The sequence below is a fragment of the Aotus nancymaae genome, unplaced genomic scaffold (assembly GCF_030222135.1).
Source record: "Aotus nancymaae isolate 86718 unplaced genomic scaffold, 86718_ANA_hifiasm-v0.15.2.pri h1tg000041l, whole genome shotgun sequence".
NCBI lineage: Eukaryota > Metazoa > Chordata > Mammalia > Primates > Aotidae > Aotus > Aotus nancymaae.
In genome coordinates this window covers 20,982,670-21,007,187 of record NW_026988455.1, presented here as the reverse complement: position 1 = coordinate 21,007,187, position 24,518 = coordinate 20,982,670, and the positions used below count along the sequence as shown (strand labels likewise).

The window sequence follows — 24,518 nt, the reverse complement described above, 5'->3', positions numbered from 1 at the left end:
ATTGACAGTGTGAGAATCCTAAAACATGAACTCCACTTAATTCCTTTCTGCCACTTGTGATATTATCATTTATGCCCACATATATTTTAAAGCCCTTGTTATGACTGCTCTTTGAATAGTCACTGCTTATTTAGATTTATCCCTATACTGGCCATATATTGGTTCTCTTAATTCTTTTCTGCATTAACGTATTCTCATCTATGATCCCTTCTGACTCAAAAATTCCTTTTAGTATTTCTTTTAGTGTGGGCCTGTGGAGGTGAATTTTCTAACTTTTTGCTTGAGTGAAAAGCTTTGACCACTTTCATTTTTGAAGTACAGGTGACCTGTAAACAACACGGGCTTGAACTGTTCAGGGCCAACTTTATGTGTAGATTTTCTTCCATCGCTGCCACCCTGAAACAGTGAGACCAACCCTCCTCTTCCTTCTCCTCCTCAGCCTAACCTACGTGAAGGTAACAGGACAAAGACTTTTATGACACTCTACTTCCATTTAATAGTAGATACGTTTTCTCTTTCTTACCATTTTCTTAATACCATTTTCTTTCCCTAGATTTATTGTAAGTATACAGTAGAGAATAAATGTAACATCCAAAATATGTGTTAACCGTTTATATTACAGGTAAGGTTTTCAGTCAGTAGTAGTTAAGTGGTTAAGTTTCTGGGGAGTCAAAAGTTGTAGATTTTTGACTGCATGTGGCATCAGCACCCCAACCCCTGGCTCATATAGGATTACAAGCTGACAGTTTCATTAAGCACCTCAAAGATGTCACTCCATTATTTTACTTTCACGATTTTTGTGGAAAAGTCTTATTGTTGTTCCTTTGAAAGCAAAGTGTCTCCACCCTCACCCTGACCCATTGTGATGAATTTGCAGCAGTTTAGTAAGATAAGCCCGGTGGGGTCTCGTGTTTATTAGGTTTGGGGTTTGCAGAACTTCCGAGCACTACAGAAGCTCTGTAGAGTACCTTTACTCTGTGGCTTGATAATAATTTTGGAAAATTCTTGGCCAGTATTCTAACATTGCGTTTGTCCAGTTCTCTCTTCTCTCCTCGTGTACTCCAACACTGTCATGTTACACATTTTCACTGTTTTTCATGTGGTACTTTCATAATTTTCTGCATTTCCCATTCCTTCCCCCACTGGGCTTCTATCTGAAATATTTGCTCATTTTCCTGTTCAGTTATCCTTTCTTCTGGGTTTACCCTGTAGCTAAACCCATTTACTGGATGACTATTTCAAATGAAGTGTTTGCGGGCTATAATTACCATCTGTGGTGGCCATAAGAACGCACCGCTCTCTCCAACTGCAAGGAGTGTAATTGACCATTGGTTTCCACAACTGCACTCTGACATCTATCATTGTGTTTGTGCCAATGCTGTGATTCCCACAGGCTGCTCCCAGCCAATGGCTGAGCTCAGTAGGGATAGGACACTGACCTGACTCTGAGAGATGGGGAGCTGATAGGGCAGGAGAGTATGGCTTAAGAACGCCCAATATCCTTGGCAAACATGCCTTAAACTGTGCTGCAGCCAAAAGTCCTTCCACACAATCTTTCTTTGCTTCCTCCTTCCTTCTCCCAGGGGCACAGGAGAAGCATTTTTCCAATGGATTTCTAATTAATTTATCCTATCTAGATGTGTTAGTGAACACAGTATCCTGAAAAGATGCATGATTTTCAAATTTTCAATATTTGTGTATGTGTGTGTGGTGTGTATGTGCATGTGTATGTGTGTGGGGTGTGTATGTAGTTGTATTTCTGTGTGTGGTGTTGTATGTGCATGTGTGTATGTGTGTGGTGTGTGTGTTTGTGTGGTGTGCATGTTCACGTGTATTTGTATGGTATGTATGTGTGTTTGTATTTGAGTGTGGTGTGTATGTACATATGTGTGTGTGCATGTCTATGTGTATGGGGTGTGTATGTGTGTTCGTATTTGTTTGTGGTGTGTGTGTGTGGTATGTATGGGCTCGTGTGTATGTTCATGTGTATGTATTTGTGTGTGGTGTGTATGTGCATGAGTGTATATATACATGTGTATGTGTGGGGGTGTGTATGACTGTTCTTATATGTGAGGTGTATGTGCATGTGTGTATATGTGCATGCATGTGTGTGTGTATATATATACATGTGTATGTGTGGGGGTGTGTATGAGTGTTCTTAGTTATATGTGAGGTGTATGTGCATGCGTGTGTGTGTGTGTGTGTGTGTGTGTGCGTGCACCCAGTTCTCTCTGCTGAGAGGGCCCAGAAGAATGACAAGCCAGAAGCAATGGGCTCACATACAGCATGCAGACATTGTCTTCTGAATACCACTCCCCATAAAGGAAACAGGGGTCCTTGGAAAATGTCTAGGCATGGGACACAGAAGAGACGAGATAACTCAACACATCTTATACCAGAAAGTAATTAAGTACCCAATAATATGGGAGCTTGTGAAAGGACATAGGAGTTGGCCTGAACTGTCCCCTGCCAGTCAATAGGCCATAACTGGCTGGAGGAGATGTTATAGGCTGAAGGTCTATGTTCTCCCTAGATTGATGTTTTGAAGCCCTATCTATCACCCAGTGTGAGGGTATTGGAGGTGAGGCCATAGGGATGTAATTAAGATTGGATGGGGTCATGAGGGTGGGACCCTGAAGATGGGATTATTGTCCTTATAACAAGAGACACCAGAGAGCTTGCCATCCACTCTCTCTCAATCTCTCTCCCTACAAGCACAAAGAAGAGGTCACATGAGCACACAAGCAAGACAGTTTCCACTTACAAGTCAAAAGAAGAGGCCTCTGAATGATGTCTACCTTGCCAGCACCTCAATCATAGAATTCCAGTCTGTGGAACTGTGAGAAATAAAATGTTACTGTATAAATGACCCAGTCTGTGGTATCTTCCTATAGCAGCAGGAGTGGACTAAGATAGGAGACAATTAAGCATCAAAAGAAATAAAATAAACAAGAATAAGATAAATAAAAAACAAGAATAAAATAAAATAGGAGCCTATAAGTACATACTTAGGTAAAATAATGAGCAAATAATAAATAAGAGAAAAGGAAAAATTGTTCCTTGCAGAGAATACCAATTCCTGACTGCAGAAGCAATGATGTCTGCAGGGCTCTGCTTGGCAAACACCATAGTAACACATAATTCAGGTTAGAAAGAACAGTAGATGAAAGTTTGACGAAGGCCTTGAAATATTTTCCCATAAAACAGCTTATTAGTTACAATGGAAAAAAGGGAAACTTACACTGGGGAAACCTGGTTAACATCTCCTTAACCCAACAGTCAAAGTTCGTATTACCAAAATGAGGCAAACTGATCCCAGGGGCCCCGAGGCACATGGCATGAGAGTTAAGTGCTGCCCTACAGGGTGCGCTCAGGACAGAACGCCAGTTTTCCAATATTCCTCCCCAAACACCTTAACGTGGATCATGTAGACAGGCCAGACTAACTCAAACAAAATAATTGGCCTGTATTCTTCCAACTTTTTTCTTTTTTTATCTTTGAGATGGAGTCTCGCTCTGTAGCCCAGGCTGGAGTGCAGCAGCACGATCTCGGCTCACTGCAACCTCCGCCTCTTGGGCCCTGGTTCGAGCAATTCTCCTACCTCGGCCTCCCAAGCAGCTGGGATTACAGGTACGAGCCACCATGCCCAGCTAATTTTTGTATTTTTTAGTAGAGACGGGGGTTTCACCATGTTGGCTAGTCTGGTCTTGAACTCCTGGCCTCGCCATCCGTCCGCCTCAGTCTCCCAAAGTGCCAGGATTACAGGCCTCTTCAAACTTTCAAGGTCATAAAAGACAAAGACAGCCTGAGGAACATCTTCACATTAGAGGATAGTTATGAAGGATATTATTGGGACAACTGACAAAATTTGAATATGGACTGAGCTTTAGGTCATAGTGTTGTGTCAATGTTGAATTTCCAGATTTTTATCCTTGTACTGTCGTCATACAAGAGATGTCCTTGTTATCGAGTATTTGAGGGGCAACAGGGCAGAGTATCTGTAGGTTATTACACATATATGTTATATATATATATATATATAATGCAAATATATATGTGTGGATGAATAGAGAGAGAGAGAGAATGACAAAGTAAAGAGGGCAAAATACAGGTCTTTGTATTGTTCTCATACTTTTCTGCAATTGTAAAATTATATCAAGATTAAAGGTATCCAAAAAAAACCTCAACAAAGAAAAACAGAAAAAAGCTTATAACAATTTCTGCTTTTCATATATATTAATGTATATGATATAAATATGATATATATGGTATATTTGATATTTCATATATGATACATGAAAAGCAGAAATTGTATATATACAGAATTGCATATATATTAATATATCTTATATAGTGTGTGTACACACACACACACACATTCGCATGAATTCCACACCCTCTGAAGTTTCATAATTCAAAGTCCATGTTGAATGATCAAGTATCACAATGCCATCATCAAAATGGCCCTCCCTGATCCGTCCCATCCTGCAGTCCAGGGATGGCTTCCTCCTTTCCCACAGGCCTGCTCATTGCAGATGGGTGACCATCCAGCCTGCACACTGAGGCTTCACGTTTAACAACCACCTGTGCCAGAGCATCCCTGGAACTCTGGGGCAGGAGGCTTCCAGTCACCGGGAGCACTGTGGGCCTAACAGCAGCAGCTCCTCCACGCTGTTGTAGAGCTAGAAACACACTCTCAGTCCTCCTTATTCCACTAAGATCTTCAGCATCTTTCCAGGCGGGGAAAACCTTGGATTGTGGTGTCACTACGAGAGAAAAGAGAGCTTCCTTCTTCTGTGGGGCGATCAATTATGAGCCCTTGCAGAATTCCTCAAGAAGATATCAAGGTCTACATCCTCAATTCTTTATGTGTTCACTTTCTATAATAGCCTGGGATGCTTTTAAAAATATGTCATAAAACACCTTTATACTTACAGCTGGGTTTCTGCTTTCAAGTGAATTTTTCTTTTTATTTATGAAACAAATTTCTATGTTCTTTTAAAAATGGTGACAGGAAATGGTGCTTTGAAATACAGGTAGCACTATGTTTAAAACATGTCACAAAATTAATGAATGAGGGCCAGGCATGGTGGCTCAGCCCATAATCCCAGCACTTTGGGAGGCTGAGGTGGGCTTGACGTGCCCTTTCCACACAAAGCTACCCACCATCCTCACTCTCTTCAGAACCACATCCCGATGTCGGCCTTTCCACAGCTTTTGCCACCACTCTCTCGAACACTGCTCCCGCGCCCCAGCTCACACTCTGTGTCCCTTGTTCTGTCCTTCTCCTGCTCTGCTTTCCTCCATAGAACTCCTTGCTGATGTGCCACATGCTCTACTGATTCATTTTGCTTTTCCTGTGTCTGCCCAGCTGGAGGGAATTTTGTGCTCAGCAAAAGTGTGTGTGGCCCGCAAAGGGTGTGTTCCAACTTCCCTGCCCCCTGGGGACTGCGCGTCTCCCTTTGCCACTCCTCGGGGTCGGCTGTGGGTGCAGAAGGCTGTCCTTCGTGTGTTGGCTCTGTCCACCCTGGGGCTGGGCCCAAATTTGGAATAAGAAAAACCCCAAGCCCAGAAATCATTTTCAGTGCCAGTGTGAACTTGTTGGACGAGCTCAGCTACCAGAACACTGCTAGATCACCTCCAAGAGCCAGTCTCAGGGACCCTGAGGTCACCTGTGGAACAGCTATCAATGTGGCTTTGAAATGCTCAGCCATACGAAGAGCACTGGCAGCCCCTGCCTGCTGAGGCACACGCGGCTGTGGTATTTCACGTCTATTACAGTAACATGACCTTGGTTGAGGATGGAATAAAAGAATAAAGATGCAGCCTGGGCAACATAGTGAGTCCCGTCTCTACAAAAAATAAAAAATGTAGCCAGGCATAGTGCACCTGTAGTCCCAGTGACTCAGGAGACTGAATGGGGAAGATGGCTTGAGTCTCAGAGGTCAAGCATGCAGTGAGCTGTGATTGCGCCCCTGCACTCCAACCTGGGTGACAGAGTGAGACTGTCTCAAAAAAAAAAAAAAAAAGACTAATTCATCGTCTTGGATATAAACAGTATTTTCTTGAGTGTTATTCAGATGTGTTTTTACTTCCTGCCCTTCCAAGAAAAATACTGGTGATGGCGCTACCTCTTTCAACTTGGAGAAGACAAGCGCGCCCGTGGGTATGGAACAGTCAGGTCTGAGCAGGCATGAAGAAAATCTCCACTGTGTGGTGTTTTCAGCACAGTTAGTTTGGAATGAGTAAAGGCATGTGGGGTAATTGCCATGCTTTGTGGCACTCAGACATACAAATAGGAAGTTCACAAATCACTCAGTTTTACCACTTTGGACAAAGAAATGGGGAGCGTACATTTCTTTTTCTTCTTCTTTTTGGTTTGTTAGAAGTGTTCACTTTATCTCTGATGGGATGTGATTGTCATGAAGTCAGTTGTGATGACAGCTCTCCACCCCAGCCTGCTGAGGGCAGGGATTACCTGTCATCTATATCCTGAACACGGTGCCTGGCATTTGGCTGGAGCTCAGTGAATATTTGTTGAATGAATGACTCAATCCCATTTGACCTTCTTGCCAGCTCTGGTCTGGGTGGTTGGTACTTTCCTTTCTGAGTACTGCACAGATCCAGGTTTCTGGAGTCTGGGCCCATTGGCTGATGTGGAAGCAGCCTCTTCCGTTCTGCAGTGGGATTTACTATCCAGAGCCAGGTACGGGCCTGAGAGGAGGGTACTCTGGGGCCATAGGCCTGAGGCCCTCCAGTTCACTTTGCCCAGCTGGAGTCTCATGGAAGTGGAAAGCCAGTGTCCTGAAATTATTCCTTCCTCACTGCGATCAATACCGGAAATCCTCCCAAAGCATTTGGAACAAGAAAAATCAAATTCTGTCATTTCTAAATTTTCTAAGATGAACATATATCACTTTTATACACAGAAAAACCATATTAAAACACAAACACACATATGACCTCCCCTGAGTCTTGGGAAAGCTGGTCACCAGGGAGATTAATGGAAATTGCACATTTTTCTTTGTTAGCTAGTTAAAAGTCTTTTAAAACCCTGTCTGAATTTAACCTTAGGAAATTGAAATTTATAGATGGTTCAGGAATGTAAAGATTCATACATCACAAAATATTTAAATGTATTTGACGTGTGATAAACATGTAAATATCATAGTGTTGTGTCTTTGCTTATGAATTGTATATTTCTAACCATTTTAATGGTTATCACAATTTTTAAAAAAGATCTTTAATATAACGGTTATTATTTTGGGTTACTGTGTAAGAGAGACATTTAGCCACCAGATGGCAATGTGACAGCACAAAGTATGTATCCGTCTGGCTGAAATCTTTACTTTTCAAACTGGGAAATCACCAGCCTGGCCAACATGGTGAAACACTGTCTCTACTAAAAAAATAAATAAATAAAAAATTAGCTGGGCATGGTGGTGGCTGCCTGTAATCCCAGCTACTCAGGAGGCTGAGGCAGGAGAATCGCTTGAACCCGGGAGGCGGAAGTTGCAGTGAGCGGAGACTGCGACACTGCACTCCAGCCTTGGCGACAGAGCGAGACTCCATCTCAAAACAAACAAAAATTTAAAAAAACACAACAAAAAGAACAATCAAAATGGAATTCCAAGGAGGTGGGCACTTATATCTATGTCCATATTAAAGTTCTAGAGCTGTTGATAAATATAAAAACAATAATTCTAAGTTATTCCAGGAGTTATTCATTATTTTCTTTACTAACGCTTAATATTTTCCAATTCACGTCTTATAAATGCATTCTATATAAAATTTGTATAAAATGGAGAATGACATGTATATAAAATTTTAAAAACATATGCATGTATATATACACAGATATCTAGATTTTGCTGTTGTAATTAGAGAAGAAAACAATAACCTCTGTGCCATTAAGAAAGCATTTGATTTTTCCACGTTTCTCTTTTCCTTAGGGACTGAGCGTTGCAATGAAGTCATTTTTGAAGGTTCTATCTTGTAATATTGTTCTGCTGTTATATATAAACTCAAAAAGCCTTTGTAACAATATACTTCATAAGAATTAATTTACCTGTATTTTTACTTTACTTTTGCAGAAGACTGGAGTTTTATCATTATTCGAATCAGATTTTCTGAGCGTTTGGGAATCTAAGTTTTTTTTTTTTTTTTTTAGACGGAGTCTTGCATTGTTGCCTGGGCTGGAATGCAATGTTGTGATCTTGGCTCACTGCAACCTCTGCCTCCCAGGTTCAAGTGATTCTCCTGCCTCAGCCTCAAGAGTAGCTGGGATTACAGGTATGTGCCACCATGCCTGGCTAATTTTTGTATTTTTAGTAGAGTCGGGGTTTCACTATGTCAGCTAGGCTGGTCTCAAAGCCAGCGTAGGAGTGGGTCAGGAGTTTGAGACCAGCCTAGCTGCCTGCCTTAGCCTCCCAAAGTGCTATTATTACAGGGGTGAGCCAGTGTGCCTGGCCTAAGTTTTTAAAGATAATTTGACAGGTAGGGGCTAGGGAAGTGGGGAGTGCTGATTGATCAAGTTGGAGATGGCATCATAGGGGTTGAAGTGAAATTTTCTTACTGACTTCTGTTCCTGGGTGGGATCTCAGAACTGATTGAGCCAGATTACTGGTCTAGGTGGTACAAGCTGACCCATCAAGTGCAAGATCTACAAATTCCTCCCTGAGGTTAGTTCAGCGTATGCCCAAGAATGAACAAGGATGGCTTAAAGGTTAGACGCAAGATGAAGTCAATTAAGTCTGATCTCTTTCACTGTCATAATTTCCATACTGCAACAAGGGAAGTGAAAAGCCTCTTCAAGGAGAATTACAAACCACTGCTCAAGTAAATCAGAAAGGACAGAAACCAATGGAAAAAATTCCATGCTCATAAATAGGAAGAATCAATATTGTGAAAATGGTCATACTGCCCAAAGCAATGTATAGATTCAATGCTATTCCCATTAAATTACCATTAACATTTCTCACAGAATTAGAAAAAATTATTTAAAAATTCAAATGAAACCAAAAAAGAGCTCTCATAGCCAGGACCATCCTAAGCAAAAAGTACAAAGCTGGAGGCATCATGCTACCCAACTTGAAACTATACTACAAGGCTACAGTAACCAAAACAGAGTGGTACTGGTACAAAAACAGGCACATAGATCAACAGAACAGAATATGGGGCCGGGCGCGGTGGCTCAAGCCTGTAATCCCAGCACTTTGGGAGGTCGAGGCGGGTGGATCACGAGGTCAACAGATCGAGACCATCCTGGTCAACATGGTGAAACCCCATCTCTACTAAAGATACAAAAAATTAGCTGGGCATGGTGGTGCGTGCCTGTAATCCCAGCTACTCAGGAGGCTGAGGCAGGAGAATTGCCTGAACCCAGGAGGCGGAGGTTGCAGTGAGCCGAGATTGCGCCATTGCACTCCAGCCTGGGTAACAAGAGCGAAACTCCGTCTCAAAAAAAAAAAAAAAAAAACAGAACAGAATAGAGATCTCAGAAATAAAGCTGCACATCTATAACCATCTGTTCTTCAACAAATCTGACAAAAACAAACAACTGGAAAAAGATTTCCTATTTAATAAATGGTGTTGTGAAAACGGACTAGCTATACACAGAAAATTGAAACTGGATCTTTCCCTTACATCTTATACAAAAATTAACTGAAGAAAAATTAAAGTCTTAAATGTAAAAGCCAGAACTATAAAAACCCTAGAAGAAAATCTAGGCAATGCCATTCAGGACATAGGCATGGGCAAATATTTTATGTCTAAATCGCCAAAAGAAATTGTAACAAAGCAAAAACTGACAAATGGAATCTAATTAAAGTAAAGAGCTTCTGCACAGCAAAAGGAACTATCATTGGAGTGAACAGACAACCTACAGAATGGGAGAAAATTTTTGCAATCTATCCATCTGACAAAGGTCCAATATCCAGAATCTACAAGGAATTTAAGGAAGTTTACAAGAAGAAAACAGCCCCATTAAAAAGTGGGCAAAGGACATGAACAAACACTTCTCAAAAGAAGACATACATGCAGCCAACAAACATAGAAAAAAGCTCAACATCATTGATTAGAGAAATGCAAATCAAAACCACAATGAAGGAGTAACAAATGCTGGTGAGGATGTGAAGGGAATTCTCATACACTGTTGGTGGGAATGTAAGTCAGTAAAACTTCTATGGAGAACAGTTTGGAAGTTTCTCTGAAACTAAAACTAGAGCTACCATAGGATCCAGCAATCCCACTGCTGGGTACATACCCAGAAGAAAGGAAATCAGTATATTGAAGGGATACCTGCACTGCTATGTTTCTTCTAGCACTGTTCACTACAGCCAAGCTTTGGAAGCAACCTAGTTAGTATCCACCAACAGATGAATGGATAACGAAAAGGTGGTGCATATACACAACGGCGTACTCTTCAGCCATAAACAACAATGAGATCCTATCATTTGCACAAACATGGGTGGAACTGGAGGTCATTAAATGAAATGAGGCAAAGAAAAACAAACAAACATCACATGTGCTCTCTTATTTGTGAGGGCTAAAAATTAAACAGTCAAACTCATGGAGGTACAGAGTAGAAGGATGGTTACTAGAGGCTGGGAAGGCAGGTGCAGGGGGAGAGAGGTGGAGATGGTTAATGGCTACAAAATGTAAATAGAAAGAATGAATAAAATGAGTATTTGTAGTATTTGACAGCAACAGAATGCCTATAGTCAATAATAATTTAATTGTACATTAAAAAATAAACAGTATAATTGGATGGTTTGTAACACAAAGGAAAAAGCCTTGAGGTGATGAACACACCATTTACCATGCTGTGATTAGTACACACGGCATGCCTTTATCAAAGTATCTCATGTACCCCATTAACACACACACCTACTATGTGCCTGCAAAAATAAATATTGAGCTTTTAAAAAGTTATGAAAATTGTAATTAAAATTCACAATGATCAGTAAATATAAAAAATGTAAGTTCTGTGTCTGAGTTGATGCAGGGCAAGAACATATTAAGGGGGAAAGTAGAACTGCAAACAGAGGAGATGCTGAGAGCAAGAGACCTGAGAAATCACAGCAAATCTGGGGAGAGTCTAGATCTCAAAGAACCAGGAAATGGAGGGACTGGCACAGAGATCTCCACAAAACTGGGTAACATCTGTGTTCCAGGGGACAGATAGAAAATGGACCCAGGCCTGTCTCTGACAGGGTGAGCTGCTGGAGTGGGAAGGAGGGATCTGGTAGACCTGGGGCTGGGAGCTGAGGGCAGGGCTGTGCTTCAGCCTCTTCCTCCCACTGCCCCTCCCCTGCCCCCAGGAGCCCTTTGTGAGGAGGAGGCCCCAGCTCTGTAATGCAGGCCTGGGCCCCAGTCCCTAGTCCCAAAGGGGATGCCCAGGGCTCAGTTGCTTGAAGGCATGACTTTGCACTTCAGATGGAAAAAATGCTCTTTCCTCTGAAGAGCCCTAATGCCACATGGCTGACCCCCAGCTCCACTCCCTCGGTGATGGATTTCATCCTCACTGGGGTATGTGCCCTGGGGCTCCTCTTCCTATTACTCCCCTACCTCCCCAGTGACCCACCCTCACATCTGCCCTGGAGGAAGAGGAGCAGCAGGGAGGTAAGGAGCCCTCAGCCCAGCTCCACAGAGAAAGGTTCTCTCTTCTTTTCCTCCCCTCATTTCCACTTTTCCTAAGCAACGAGAGAGACGCTCCTACAATGGGAAATCTCATGGTCCCTCAGGGCAGGGCAGGGCAGGCGGGGTGAAAGTGTGTAGAGGATTCCATGCCCAGCTCCCAGACCATCTGTGGGGTGGGCAGGAGGCTTCAGGGCACAAACCAATACCCGGCTCAGCGGTGAAGACCAGCTCAGGAGGGGGGCGAGGGCTCTGTGGGAGACAGGACCCGGCCCTGGCTCATCAGCCCTTCCCGGGGCAGGTGCTGGGGCCCAGCCTCCTCTGTGTGGGGTGATGTGGAGCTGTGCTGAGCCCCTGAGAGCCTCCCACAGAGCCTGGACTCACCTCTGGCCTCGGAAGCAGAATCCTACTGGCAGCTCAGAGGAGCCTGGGGTCTGAGCCTGGGTGTTCCCTGAGTGGAGGAGCAGGTACTGGGGACATCCAGGGTGGAGTCACACAGAAAACCCTCCTAGCATTTCTGTAAGTAGGAAAACAGAAAACACTTCATGCAGGGTAACCATGGGTGAAAGAAACGCACACGGAGCTCCCTGAGCTAGAGGCAGAAAGCTGAGTCCTTCATGAGCACGGTGTGAGTGCAGCTGGTCTGGGGAGAGGAGAGTGAGAACTGGTCCCAGCGCCTCACCCTTTCTTGCCTCTCAGGATCAGAGGAAGAGAAGGGGAAGATCCAGGAGCAGGCAAGAGATCCCAGCTCTGAAAGGTGAGGCTCTGCTGGTCCCTGGGACTCCTCAGAGGTGACTGAGCATTGCCTGGCCCTTAGGAAGTCATTTGCAGAGGCCTGAGAAGGGAAGCTGCCGGGAGGGAAGTCAGACCCTGGGGCCTCCTCAGATTCCCTGCTGGAATGAAGCCATGGGAGCCGGACCCGGTATGGCCCATAACGGGGTGGGGAAGGGACCAATGCCTGCCTGGGTACAGGGGGAGGTCAGGGAGGCTCCAGGTCCATGTGGGCAGCTGTTCACCGCGGCTATGGCTGACTCCTCTTAGAGACCACCCCTGTCCGCTCTCCCCACAAGATGGTGTGACATCCATGAGGGGGTGTCTGTGGAAGCCCTTTCTACAAATGACAAAGTGCTGCATGGTACACACCTTGCTGTCACCATCGGGGTCAGGTGGCCTTGGACACATGCATGGGCTTCAGGGTCTAATCACCCTTGGTGGCCTTAAAGAGACATCCACCAGGCCTCCCGTGGGGATCCCAGGCACTGCCCTCCCCACGTAACCCCGCCTCCTGACTCCCAGCTTGCAGAATCCTCCTGAGGGAGCTGGAGGAGACTCGGGACCTGTCCTGTCTTCTGGAGAGGTGAGGAGCGTCCCCTTCTCCCCATGTCCTCCTTCCTACCAGGGCCTCTGAAGTAACCCTAGGGCCTGGTGGAGACCTGGGAGGGGAGGTCCTGGGAAAGGGACAGGAGGGGACTGAAGCCCTGGGGTGGGCATAGGCAGAGCTTTGTGAAGCCAGCCGTGGGGGAGGTGGAGGGACTGTGGGCCCCAGGTGCCAGCCCTCCGGGCCTCTGGATCCCCTGCTCCTGGCTGCAGCTTGTGCCTGCTATCTCCTGCAGCCACCCAAGGAAGCTCACGGGTGAGGGCAGCTCCCATCCGCCCTTAGGTGGAGACCCCCCGGGTGATATCCGCAAACCAGCGCCTGCTCAAGCCCCCCAGCCACATGGGAAATGTATGCAAGACCTGCCTCCCACTGGCTTGTCCCCGGCTTCCCTGGCTCCTTTGGCCTCCACCCTGTCACCAGGCCCGACGACCTCCTCAGAGCCTTTTGGATCACACTTAACCCTGTGTGCTGCCAGGCCACCAGAGCCCTTGCCTACCCTAAAGCGCCCTGCACTCCGGCCACATGCGCTTGTTCCTCCTTCACCACAGCCCCGTGGGCCCACGGCCTCCTCTCCACCCCTACATGCCTCCAGCCTGGCTGGACTTCCGTGTGGCTCCACAACACGCCCCGGCCCCCACAGCTCCCCTTCACACCAGCAGCGGATGCCGGCTCCAACCACGGTGATCTCTGGCCTTGGGCGCTCCGGCGATCTCACCGGGGACCTCTCCTGGTTGAAGGAGGCTGCTACCACGTGGGGCCTCTCCACCTGCTCACATGGCAAATTCCAGCAACAGCATCTTCCTGACCACCCCCCAAAGGCTTCCTTCTGGGGAGACCCCACACCCCGGCAGATGGAGGCAGGTGAGTGCACATTCATTCATCCTGACGTGCAGAAGCTGCTGGAGACTCTGATCACCAAGAAGGCAGTGATGAAGCTGCGGCAGGAGAAAGAAGGGAAGGGGGCGGACTGCCCGCAGATGACACCACTGCGGAAGGAGTGGGATGCCACGACTCTCCATCCCTTCTGGAACCAGACAGCCCAACCACAGCAGCCACCCAGTCCACAGCAGGTCTCTGACGCCACAGCCATGGGGGACCACTTTCAGCAGAAATGCAGCCAGCTCTTCTGGGACCTCCCCTCTTTCAACACTGAGTCCCTGGTGGCCGCGGCCTGGGTTTCGAAGGCTTCCTCAGGAAACAGGCACAGGGTATCATTCCATGAAGCCGCCACTTCTCTTCCACGTGAACCTGAGGTTGAGGCATCCTCACAGCTTCCCCAGGCACCACCCCAGCCCTACCACATGGCCCAGCCTCAACCTTTCACTCCAGCCAGGCCCTGGCCCCAGCCCCCACCTCTGGCTGGAATCCAGACCCAGGCCCACTTCTCACCCTGTGTCCCAAGCCTTCTGTTCTCTTCTCCACCCCGAATTAGGGGCTGTGGGGCATCTTGCCTTACATCCCAGCAGAGGGCACATTCTGCCATCCCCACTGGAAAGGAGTATCTTGAATGGCCCTTGCAGAAGCGATCAAAGTGGAAGAGGGTTTTGCCCTCTCTCCTCCAAAAGTCTCAGGCCATCCTGAGGGAATCCACTGCCCACCTTCCTCAGGAGAGGCCAGACCCACACTGTCCCAAGTCAGCCACCATCCTTTCCGGGGCTGCCACCAGCCCTGAGTTCCCAGAGCACCGGTGGCGAGGAAGGAGTGCCATCCACCAGGAGCAGCCCTGTGGCTTGCTCGGCAGATTCCAGCCACCTGGAGACCCGCTGCCGCCCCAGGGGGAATTCCCAGGGAGGCCCCAGCATCAGGCAGAAGACACACAGGGGGCCCACCTGCCCTCCCAGCCTTCTGAATTTTCGGGGGAGCACAGCGAGGATGGGCAGAAGACAGGGTTCAGGAGCTCTGGAAGGTTCTCTGGGAAGGGGTGCTTAAGGTCCAAACGAGAGCCAGACCCAAGCCGGGATCGAGGGCAAAAGCTGGAGAGGATCCCAGCAGATCCACCCAGAGGCTCAGGAAGGACCTCAGTGAAGCTTCTGGAGGAAGACAAGCAGGAGGCAGAAGGTGATGTGCTTACCAATCAGTAAGTTCTGCACCCGGGGACCCAGACAAGCAGCATCCGGAAAATAAGCTGCAAGTCCATCTGGGAAGGAAGGTGGGGGAGATCAAGGAGGGCTGGATCCCCACGCCTGTGAGTCGCTCCTGGCTCATGGCCAAATGTGCTATTCCCAAGTCTGACACCTGCCAGGACCCTGGGAAGCTGGCACCCAGGAGAGGTGGGAAAGCCCACGTGAACACCTCCCAGGAGCTTTCCTTCCTCCATCCCTGAACTCAGCAGATGCTGGAAGCACATCTTTTAAGGTTTCGTGTGAGGCACAGGTGGGGTCCAGACCTCCAGTCCCTGGAGCCCATAAATGTCTGGTCATGTGAGGCTCAGCCCCTGCCTCCCCCACACTTCACCTTTCCCCCCTTGGCCTCCTGTGAATCTCAGGTTGAATCTGTAGCTGAGGTTGCCACTTTCCTGGGAAAACCTCCCCAGAATGGTCCAGGAGACAGCTGGACAACAAGCAAGTCAGTCCCCACCATGAGTGGCCCTCTCCCTCCCCCACCACCTGAGCAGGAGGAAGTCCAGAGGGCCCCAAGAAGGTCACAGTCAGCTGACACCCATGGGCAATCAGAGGTGTCTCCAACTGGACAGGAGGACAGGGGGTCTCAGCCCCTCACATTCAGCCCTGGGGGCAGAACCTGGCACAGGGAGATGGTCCCAGGATCCGGGGAAACCATCCTAGAGGCAAGTCCGAGTCCAGCAATGACTGGGAATGAGCCGTGGCCTGAGAGTGAGAGCATGTCCCTGGGAGACCCCTGTAGTAGCAGAGCCCTGCAGGAGCTCAAGGTAGGGTCCCCGTGGGCAAGTGCAGAGGACGCCCTGGAGCCCCTGGTGGTGGGGGAGGAGAAGCCTCCCACTTGGGAAGTCACCTCGGAAGCCAGTGTGAAGGTAAATTTGGGAAGCATTCAGGTGGATCTGAGGAGATCAGGGGCTCTGGGGACCACTAGTAACCCCTCAGTGTCCACAGTCTGTGTTGCTGAGAATCCAGGGCAGCTGTGCCTGAGAGTGCAGGTGGTCAGTGAGATCGAGCTCATAGTGCCGGTGGATCCAGAGGAGCAGCTGCCAGGCCGTGCCTCCGGCATCCTCCTCCAGGACGGCGCCACAGGCCTGTGCCTTCCTGGCCGCCACGTGGACATGCTCCCCGCTGCAGACATGCCACCTGCTCAGGCCCCTCTGTCCACCTCCCAGAGTGTGTCCAGTAAGAACACGACAGCTTCCCAGGGGTCATGTGACCTCCTATGGAAGGGAGGGAAAGGCCCGGGGCAGCAGGAGCCTGTGAGCCCAAAAGCGAAGGCCCCACAGAAGAGTCCGAAGGCGCTGGGCTCTGTAGACAAGGGCAAGGCCCACAGGAGGCCCAGACCAGGGGAGCCGGGACATGGGACCAAGAGACCCAGGACCTCAGAAGCCAGTGGGAGGAGCCACCCTGCCCACGCCAGGGAAATAGGAGACAAACAGGAAAGGAAATACGTCCACCCTCAGCCGGAGAAGGGACAGGCACCACCAGAAAGCAACTTTCGGAGACAGATCAGCCACCCTCTGCAGGGTGTACCCCCCAGGAAAAAAGGCGCAGGGCAGAAGACGTCCTGCAGAAAGGCAGGCCTGGGGCAGCTGGTGTCCAGAGCTGCAAGTCTGGCCCAGCAAGGTTGTTCATGGACAGCAGGGCTGATGAGGCCTGGGCCATCATCAGAGTTGTGGGACAAATCCTGGTGGACAAACTGGGGCTTTGGCAGGGACGTGGTCCCTCAGAGGTCAATCGCCACAAAGGCGACCACCATTCCCAGGACAATGTGCATTCCTGCTGCCACAGGGGTTACTGCCACCAGGAACATAGCAGAGAGATGTGTGTTCTGACCTGCAGCCCCAAAGCTACCCCCAAGAGCCACAACTGTCCTGTCAAAAGCAGGAGCAGCAGAGACAGCAATTGGACCCCACGTCCCAAGGAGCCTGTGTCCCTAGCTGGTCACCACCACAGGCCATGGGTGGCAAGCACCTCGGGTGGCCCCATCCACAGCCGCAGGAACTGAGGTCCTCCTGAACCAGACCAGGCTTCTTACACCTCTCCTGGGGGAGACAGCGGGTTCTACTCAAATAAAACTGGACACCTATAGAACAAATCTGTCCTGCGTGGGTGATTACAGTCCCCATGTGTTCATGACTTCCACAGAGAGGTTCCTAATATATCTGCTTTCCCTGCAGAGGTGGTGGCTTCTGTCTGTGCCACGCTAAGGTACAGGAAAGGGCTCAGCATCTACTCCTCCTGAGTATGGCTTCCAGAAGGGCTGGGCCTGGAGGAGGCTGACAGGGACATGAAGGACCCCCTCTTCTCCCTGTCCCCACACTGTGTCTGGTTTCCAAACTGGATCATGACCCAGAGCCTTCGAAGGACAGCAAACCCTATGAAGACCCCGCCTGGGCTCCAGCTAACTGCATCCCCTGTTCTCACTAAGGTAACTTCTGTGCTGCTGTAGGGGCTGGGTCTGCAGGGGCCTCACGGATTGATGGGGTGGTAGGCTCCCCTCAGGCTGGAGGAGTGATGGATCCCAGCAGCCTCCCTGACCCGTGGTAGCCTGGGAATGTGGGGGTGTCCTGTACTGGCCCTGGGTCAGAGGCAGGACAGCTCCTTCCCCGATCTCCTGGTGGGGAAGAGATGACATCTTCCCCAGACCCTTCCCTTCCTGCTAGTTCCGGGATGGACTGGGTCCCCACCAGCACGTGGCTCAGCCTTGATAACGCCCCTGTGTTCGCAAAACCTCACTAATGATAAGGTGTGATCCCAACTAGAGACAAAGAGACCCCCAAGAGTTAAGAGGTCTTCACACACCTTCTTGACTAACAAACAGCAGAAGGTGATATATGTTTTCCAACTTCTACTTTTTAAAATTTTTTTTGAGATGGAGTCTTGGTGTGTCGCCCAGGCTGGAGTGCAATGGTGTGATCTAGGCTCACGACAACCTCCACCTCCGGGATTCAATCCATTCTCCTTCCTCAGCCTCCCGAGTAGCTGGGACTACAGGTGCCTACCGCCTCACCGGGCTAATTTTGTATTTTTAGTACAGATAGGGTTTCATCATGGCCAGGCTGGTCTCGAACTCCTGATCTCAGGTGATCTGCCCACCTCGGCCTCCCAAAGTGCTGGCATTACAGGCGTGAGTCACCGCGCCCGGCCAACCTCTCCTTCTTAAAGGAAATCTTTCTGAAATGCTTTCCCAAGAAAAACTGGGAAGGAGAGCACGCACTGCTCCCTCCTTCACTCACTTTGGCCTGTGCTGCGGACACCCCAAATTGCTCCCCTAAATCAGGAACGGGGTCAAATGGCCGCACGCAGCAAGCCAGCGCCCCGCGCGGGCTGCAGGCGTGGCAGGACCGGGGACGTGCCGCCTGATCCACACACAGGCTGTAGCGGTCAGAGGATGTCTGCGGTGACGCCAGCAGGAATCCCGCGGTCTGGCGTGCGGGGGCCGAGCTTCCCTGTCTGGCCGGGTCAGGCCCTGAGTCGGCGCGGCGCGGCCTGGCTGCGATACCGGCGTCCACCCCGCCCGGAGGCTGGCCGGCCCGCTCAACCTGGGACCCCGCCCGCGTGGTCTCCGCGCCTCCGGGGGATCCTCAATCGCCCTCCCCTGCTTCCCCAGCTCAAGGCCGGCAGAGCTCAGGGTACACACTCTCGTTCCCGGGGCTGGTGCACACCTCCTCGACCGCGTCCTCTCTTCCAGTCCTGGTCCAGCCACAGCTGGGCCTGCCCGGCGGCGCTTTCCTGCTGCGGTCGTAGCTGCGCAGGCGCACTCGGCGAAGGCCGCTCTTCAGGTTGCGGGAGGTCGCGGTTCTGACCCAGTTTCGCCTGACTCTGCCTCTGAAACATCGGATCTGGGCTCGGCCGGCACCGCCCCACCGCCTGGCTGCGCTGCGATTGGCTGCGCCGGCAGCTGGGCGGGGCCTCCGGGTCCTCTGACCCCCGGCGCGGTTCGTGGCTTGGTACTGACTATCCCGGAGCGGGGCGCGCCTGCCTCTCTGGACTTGGGGGAAGCGGAGCTAGTGCCCGGGGGCCGCGCAGAATAGGGTCCGGCGTCTCCCTGGAGCTCTCGGGTCAACTAAGTACCCGACTTACTGCCCTGGGCGGGTGGCTCCTGAAAAAACGTTTATAGCTAGCCCTGTGTGAACTTTCAGGCTAACCCTGCTTTTTCTTAGTCCTGGAGTCCAAAGAGCCAGTGTGCTCTAGTCCAGTGGGTCCTGTTTAGTCCACAGCAAAGGTAGGGCCGGGTGAAAGAACGCGAAGAACGCGGGCAGAAGTCTTATCGCCCACTTAACGGGTGGTGCAGCTGGGCTTTAGAAGGATCTGATAGGGAAAGGCACCCCCCAAACACGAGATGCTGTCGTCAAGACCAGACCTAGGAGGGAGGAGACCGCGGAGCGTCTTGTCACGCGTCCTCTCCATTCAGGAATTCTTCCTTCTCCCACGCCTTTCCCGAAACCAACAGAAATGAGTTATTTACAGAAACATTTGGTTAACAGAAACATTTGGTTAACAGAAAAAAGAAAAGCAGTCGAGACAATTAGAAGCTGCCCACTCTCTAGGTTATGGATTATATCTTCCTTGGTAACGGTCTTTCTCTTGAAATTTAAGAAATGTAATGACATTTAATGTCAGGATTTAAGATATAGAGAATGGAGAAATGTAGATAGAGGAAAAATATGTATCTTAATCCATATAGATATTAATTTATATAATTAAGGATTTAAGGAATAAAACTCACAAACATTCTAAACTTTTGTCATTTAATTTTTTATTACATTAAAAACATTCATTGTAGAAAATACCTTTCGGGGAAAAATTAATTATGTCTGCCCTTTCCTTCATGACCTTTTCTTATGCATATTTTGACTGTGTTAAAAATGAAGTCACTGTGTATTTGTCAATTGATTTCTACTGACGATTAAACTGATAACTCTTTTAAAGCACAATCACGTATAATTTTTTAAGTGGTTAAAATATGCCTAACATAGCAAGTACCATTTTAACCAATTTTGAGTGTATAATTCAGTGCCATGAAGTACATTCACCTTGTATTACCATTACTACTTGTTTATCCCAGAACTTATCTTTCTGAACCGAAACTCTGTATCCATTGAATAATAGTTCCCCATTCCCCCTCTCCTAGCACAGGCATCCACCATTATATTTCCTATCTGCAGAAATTTGTTTACTGTATTTGGAGATTATTCCTCTTTTTATGCATTACTTCCCTGGAGAACCAGTCAGAGCACGTAGAATACAATCTAACTGTGATATCTGTCATAGTCTCTTTTCTGATGCTAATAACAGAATACCTGGCACTGTGTAATTTATGAGAAACAACATTTATTTCTTACAGTTTTAGAGGCTGGAAAGTCTGAGGTCCAGAAGTGTATCTTGTGAGGGGGCCTTCTTGCTGGTGGGGATTCTTTGCAGAGGCCCAAGTTGGCACAGGACATTACAGGGGACTGAGTGTCCTATCTTGGGTCTCTCTTCCTCTTCTTTTAAAGCCATCAGTCCCGGCTGGGCATGGTGGCTCACACCTGTAATCCTAGCACTTTCGGAGGCTGAGGCAGGCAGATCACTTGAGGTCAGGAGTTTGAGACCAGCCTGGCCAATAGAGTGAAACCCTGTCTCTACGAAAAATACACAATTTAGCGGGGCATGGTGGTGCACGCCTGTAAGCCCAGCTACTTGGGAGGCTGAGGTGGGAGAATTTCTTGAACCTGGGAGGTGGAGGTTGCAGTGAGCCGAGCTGAAATCGCTCCCCTGAACTCCAGCCTGGGTGACAGAGTGAGAGTCCGTCTCTAAGAAAAGCACACACACACAAAAGGCATCAGTCTCATTCTCAAGATAACCTGTTGGTCTATTAACCCATTATTCCATGAATGGATTAATCTATTTATCATTAGGGAAAAGCTCCTGTGAGCCAATCACCTCTTAAAGGCCCCACATTTTAATGCTGTCACATTGGAGATAAGTTCCAACGAGAGTTTTGGAGGGCGCAGACACAAAAACCACAGCAGTTTTTAAACTTATTATTTTATGAAATAAAAGCGATATTTTGTGGTGTTACGTAACTGGAGTACCTACATCTGTCTTGGTTCTAACTTTGCAGATTTCAGGATCGCAAGAAGTTCATTAGAACAACTGAATATTTCTACTGGGCGTTTAGAGCTCACTTGATCCTTTATGATTTCCTTACTGGGGAGTGTGAGAGAAACTGCTTAGATGGCCTCCTCTTCCCCAAATTTGAAAGAGAAAGAGAGAGAGAGTTGCAAGTGAGTGGCTTTGCTCTACAGCACCTGCTTGGTGAAGAGCCTCAGGATCTGGACTGTGGCCTCCCAGCTCTCAGGAACCCCATTCGTCAGCAGGAGGGGTGCCATGTTCACCCTGTTATTCATGAAGGAATTGGAAAACAAACATTCGAGGGTGTGAGGTCAAGAGCTAGAAAACTCCAAGCCTCTGGCACCTGAGCCAGGAGAGATGTCGGGAGCACCTGCAGGATATATCCATGTTCTGCCACCTTGGTTCTTGCTTTGCTTGAGCAGAAGAGCAGACCAAACAGCTCATTGACTCGAAGAGCATCATGGCAACTGGGATGTACCTGGAAGAGAAGAATCCAGGGTGTGATTCACAACCAAGGCCTGAAGAAGTGGGGCCTGCACTTGACCTGCTCAGGGTGAGTCGTGACCCAAGTGCTGGGGCTCTAGCCACGGGTGGTCCTTCCAAACATTTCCAGCGTCCTCCTGCAGAGGACTGGTATTGTTTTCTTCATTTCTCATAACCTCCTTGGGAGCACAGGCTTTGGTTTCTGCTTTCCCTGGATCAGGTCTCCCACACTGCAGTTGCTCTAACAAAAACTATTAGCAACAACACAAGCACCACAGAAACAGGCTCCTTGCTAACAGTGACTGCTGATGAAACTGTCTTCTAGAGACCATTCTAATGACTAGGCAGCCTTGGTGCAAGAGCTTTTGTCAGTCATGAGGAGCACTTCCTTGTCTACGTAGAGGAACTGAAACCAATATGACCAGCAAAATTTACCCAAAGCAATCACTGGGATACTCATCACACCATCATGGCCCATCGTATCACTTTTGTTCCCTATTTATGTGGTCCCATTTCCGCAGCACCAGTACTCTTTCATTCGGGGAGCAGGACTGATGCCCTTGAGTTACTTATAGTGACTCATTAGTTAGGGGATTTGCCAGTATTTTCAGCAAACTTGAATCTAGTGAAACATTTGATTGAACTGGCTTCCCAATTTGAAACAAACCAGCACCACTCAGGAACCCTATTTACAGCAAGAAGTCAGGAGTAGGAAGGCATCTTGCACTGTCACCTTACCAAAAGCTCTGACCTGTGGGAGGACGGTCCTCTCTCCTGTACCAAACATAGGGTAGTGATAAGCCAGGTCCTACTGCCCCTACATTCTCATCACTTAGAGATAAGCACATGTGGGTGACTGCAAGCCCTCCAGCCTCCATCTGCATCCTCCAGTACTCCGCTGACCTCTCTCATTTGTGTTCTGCACTGATTCAGAGATCCAGTCCTGAGTTCAGATTTTCTAGTTTTGTAACAACTTAAACTGGTCGATCTAGGTTGCAGGCAGGCAGGCAGAAAGGAAGGAAGGAGGGAAAAGAAGAAAGGAAAGAGGGAAAGAATGAAAGAGAAACCGCAAAATAAAAAAGGGAAGAAGGAAGAAGACTACGAAAGTCTCAACATGAAATGTTTCTGCCATGTAAGCAGGGAATTCCTGCTTTTCTACCAGGGACTCCAAAGTTGTCTGCACTCTTTAGGAGCCACAAGGACACTGGTCTTGAAATTTCAGTGAACTGTAAAATAAAGCACTGATCTGCTCCTGTTCCACCATGATGCCTCCAGTCTCTGGGCCTCAAGGGAAGATAGTGTTTGTTCATTCTATAAACACTTATTTAGGACGTACTACTTGTCAGGTGAGTGGTGAGCGTGATGGTTGACAGGCAGACACAGACAATAATCAAGTCAACGAGTAAAGAGTAATTAAGGCCACTTATTTTGGAATTAAATAGTTTTGGGTTCAAATCATAGTTCAGTTTCTTTATAACCATATCACTTTGGGTGAGACACTTAAACCTGTAGTGCTTCCATTTCCTCGCCTGTAAAGAACAATTAAAAATGTGGGTATTGAGAGGATTGAAGTATATAGGTTAGGTAGTGCTTAGAAAGCAGTTCCAAGCACACTGCTACTATTCTCCTTAAAAGTGTTTTGGAAGGTTAGAGTGCCCCTGAATTATTGAAACACTCTTATAGGAGCCATACCTTAACATATATTACTGAAGATTTTAGATAGAATTGTCAAAAAACACAGAAAAGTAATGGAGAATATGACAAGCCCTTGAGACTTGGGGAAGGCCAGTCAACTGAAGTCTTAGCACAGAGCAGAGAGGGATGGATTAGGGATATAGGGCCATAAAGATGACCTGGAGCCATGCCAACAAACTACTTCTGGTGAGCTGTTTTCTATGGTTTGACGTAAGGTGAAAGAGCTTCTGGGCTCTTGCGGTTTCTCAGCCAAACCACCTCCCATCATCATTGCTTTTACCTCTGTTGTTTCTTGGTTGTTGAGCCCCAAAATGTGTGATGCCTCTAAAGAGGCTGTAAAAGTGGCCATAATCTCTGCCTAAAATGCAAGCTTAACCGGCAGTGGCCCATCTGGAAGGCTTGTGTTTTTCTCTTTCTCCTCTTGCATATTCTCAGAAACATAATAAGCACATCAAAAACGACTTTCTTGATTACTAGCAAAAAAAATCATGACTTCCTTGGCTTATGGTGGACTGACCATTGTTGTGTTGTCCTGGCAAACCAGATGTGGAGCAGACAGGAGTGAACATTTGCCTTCAAACTTCAGTCTGTACTCCTGACCTGTTCATAATTTGTTGAAAAAGTCATTTATTTGTTTAAACATATAGAATATGTGAATGTTTAATTACCAGATAGAGCAAGTAACCCACCAGTTGTCTGCCTTATAAGCAATAATGTCCCACATTCCTTCCACTTTGTTCCTAGAGCATGAAGCCCGTCGTTGACATGGCTTGGTTTCCTCCCTTTGAAATTTCCAATGAATAACTTGCTGGTGGCTATTTTCAAGGATTCTCAGAGGACCTTAGCCTTCATCTTTCTAGCAGTTTCATATGTTATTTTTCAATAATTATTATATTATATATATTAATATATAACATATATTACAGCTAATACATAATATAATTATAATATATATGTTATATATTATATATGCATTTGCTAGAATATATTAATCAGCTATAATATATATTATATATTACATTATATATATTATATATTTAATATTAATATATTGTATATAATGGTATTTATATAATATTGTATATCCA

General features: G+C 47.7%; 2 protein-coding genes across 2 annotated transcripts in view; one reads left to right on the top strand and one right to left on the bottom strand.

Annotated features, from left to right (window-relative positions):
- SPTLC1 (serine palmitoyltransferase long chain base subunit 1) overlaps positions 1–24,518 on the bottom strand; it is a 108,271-nt gene that overhangs the window by 73,580 nt on the left and 10,173 nt on the right. The window lies entirely within an intron of this gene.
- Positions 11,434–17,140, top strand: LOC105721527 (spermatogenesis-associated protein 31E1-like). The gene is given in 6 exon segments (XM_064361309.1): positions 11,434–11,622; positions 12,337–12,394; positions 12,934–12,994; positions 13,251–15,079; positions 15,082–16,680; positions 16,683–17,140. Coding segments are annotated over 6 exon segments (4,191 nt in total). The 5' UTR covers positions 11,434–11,436.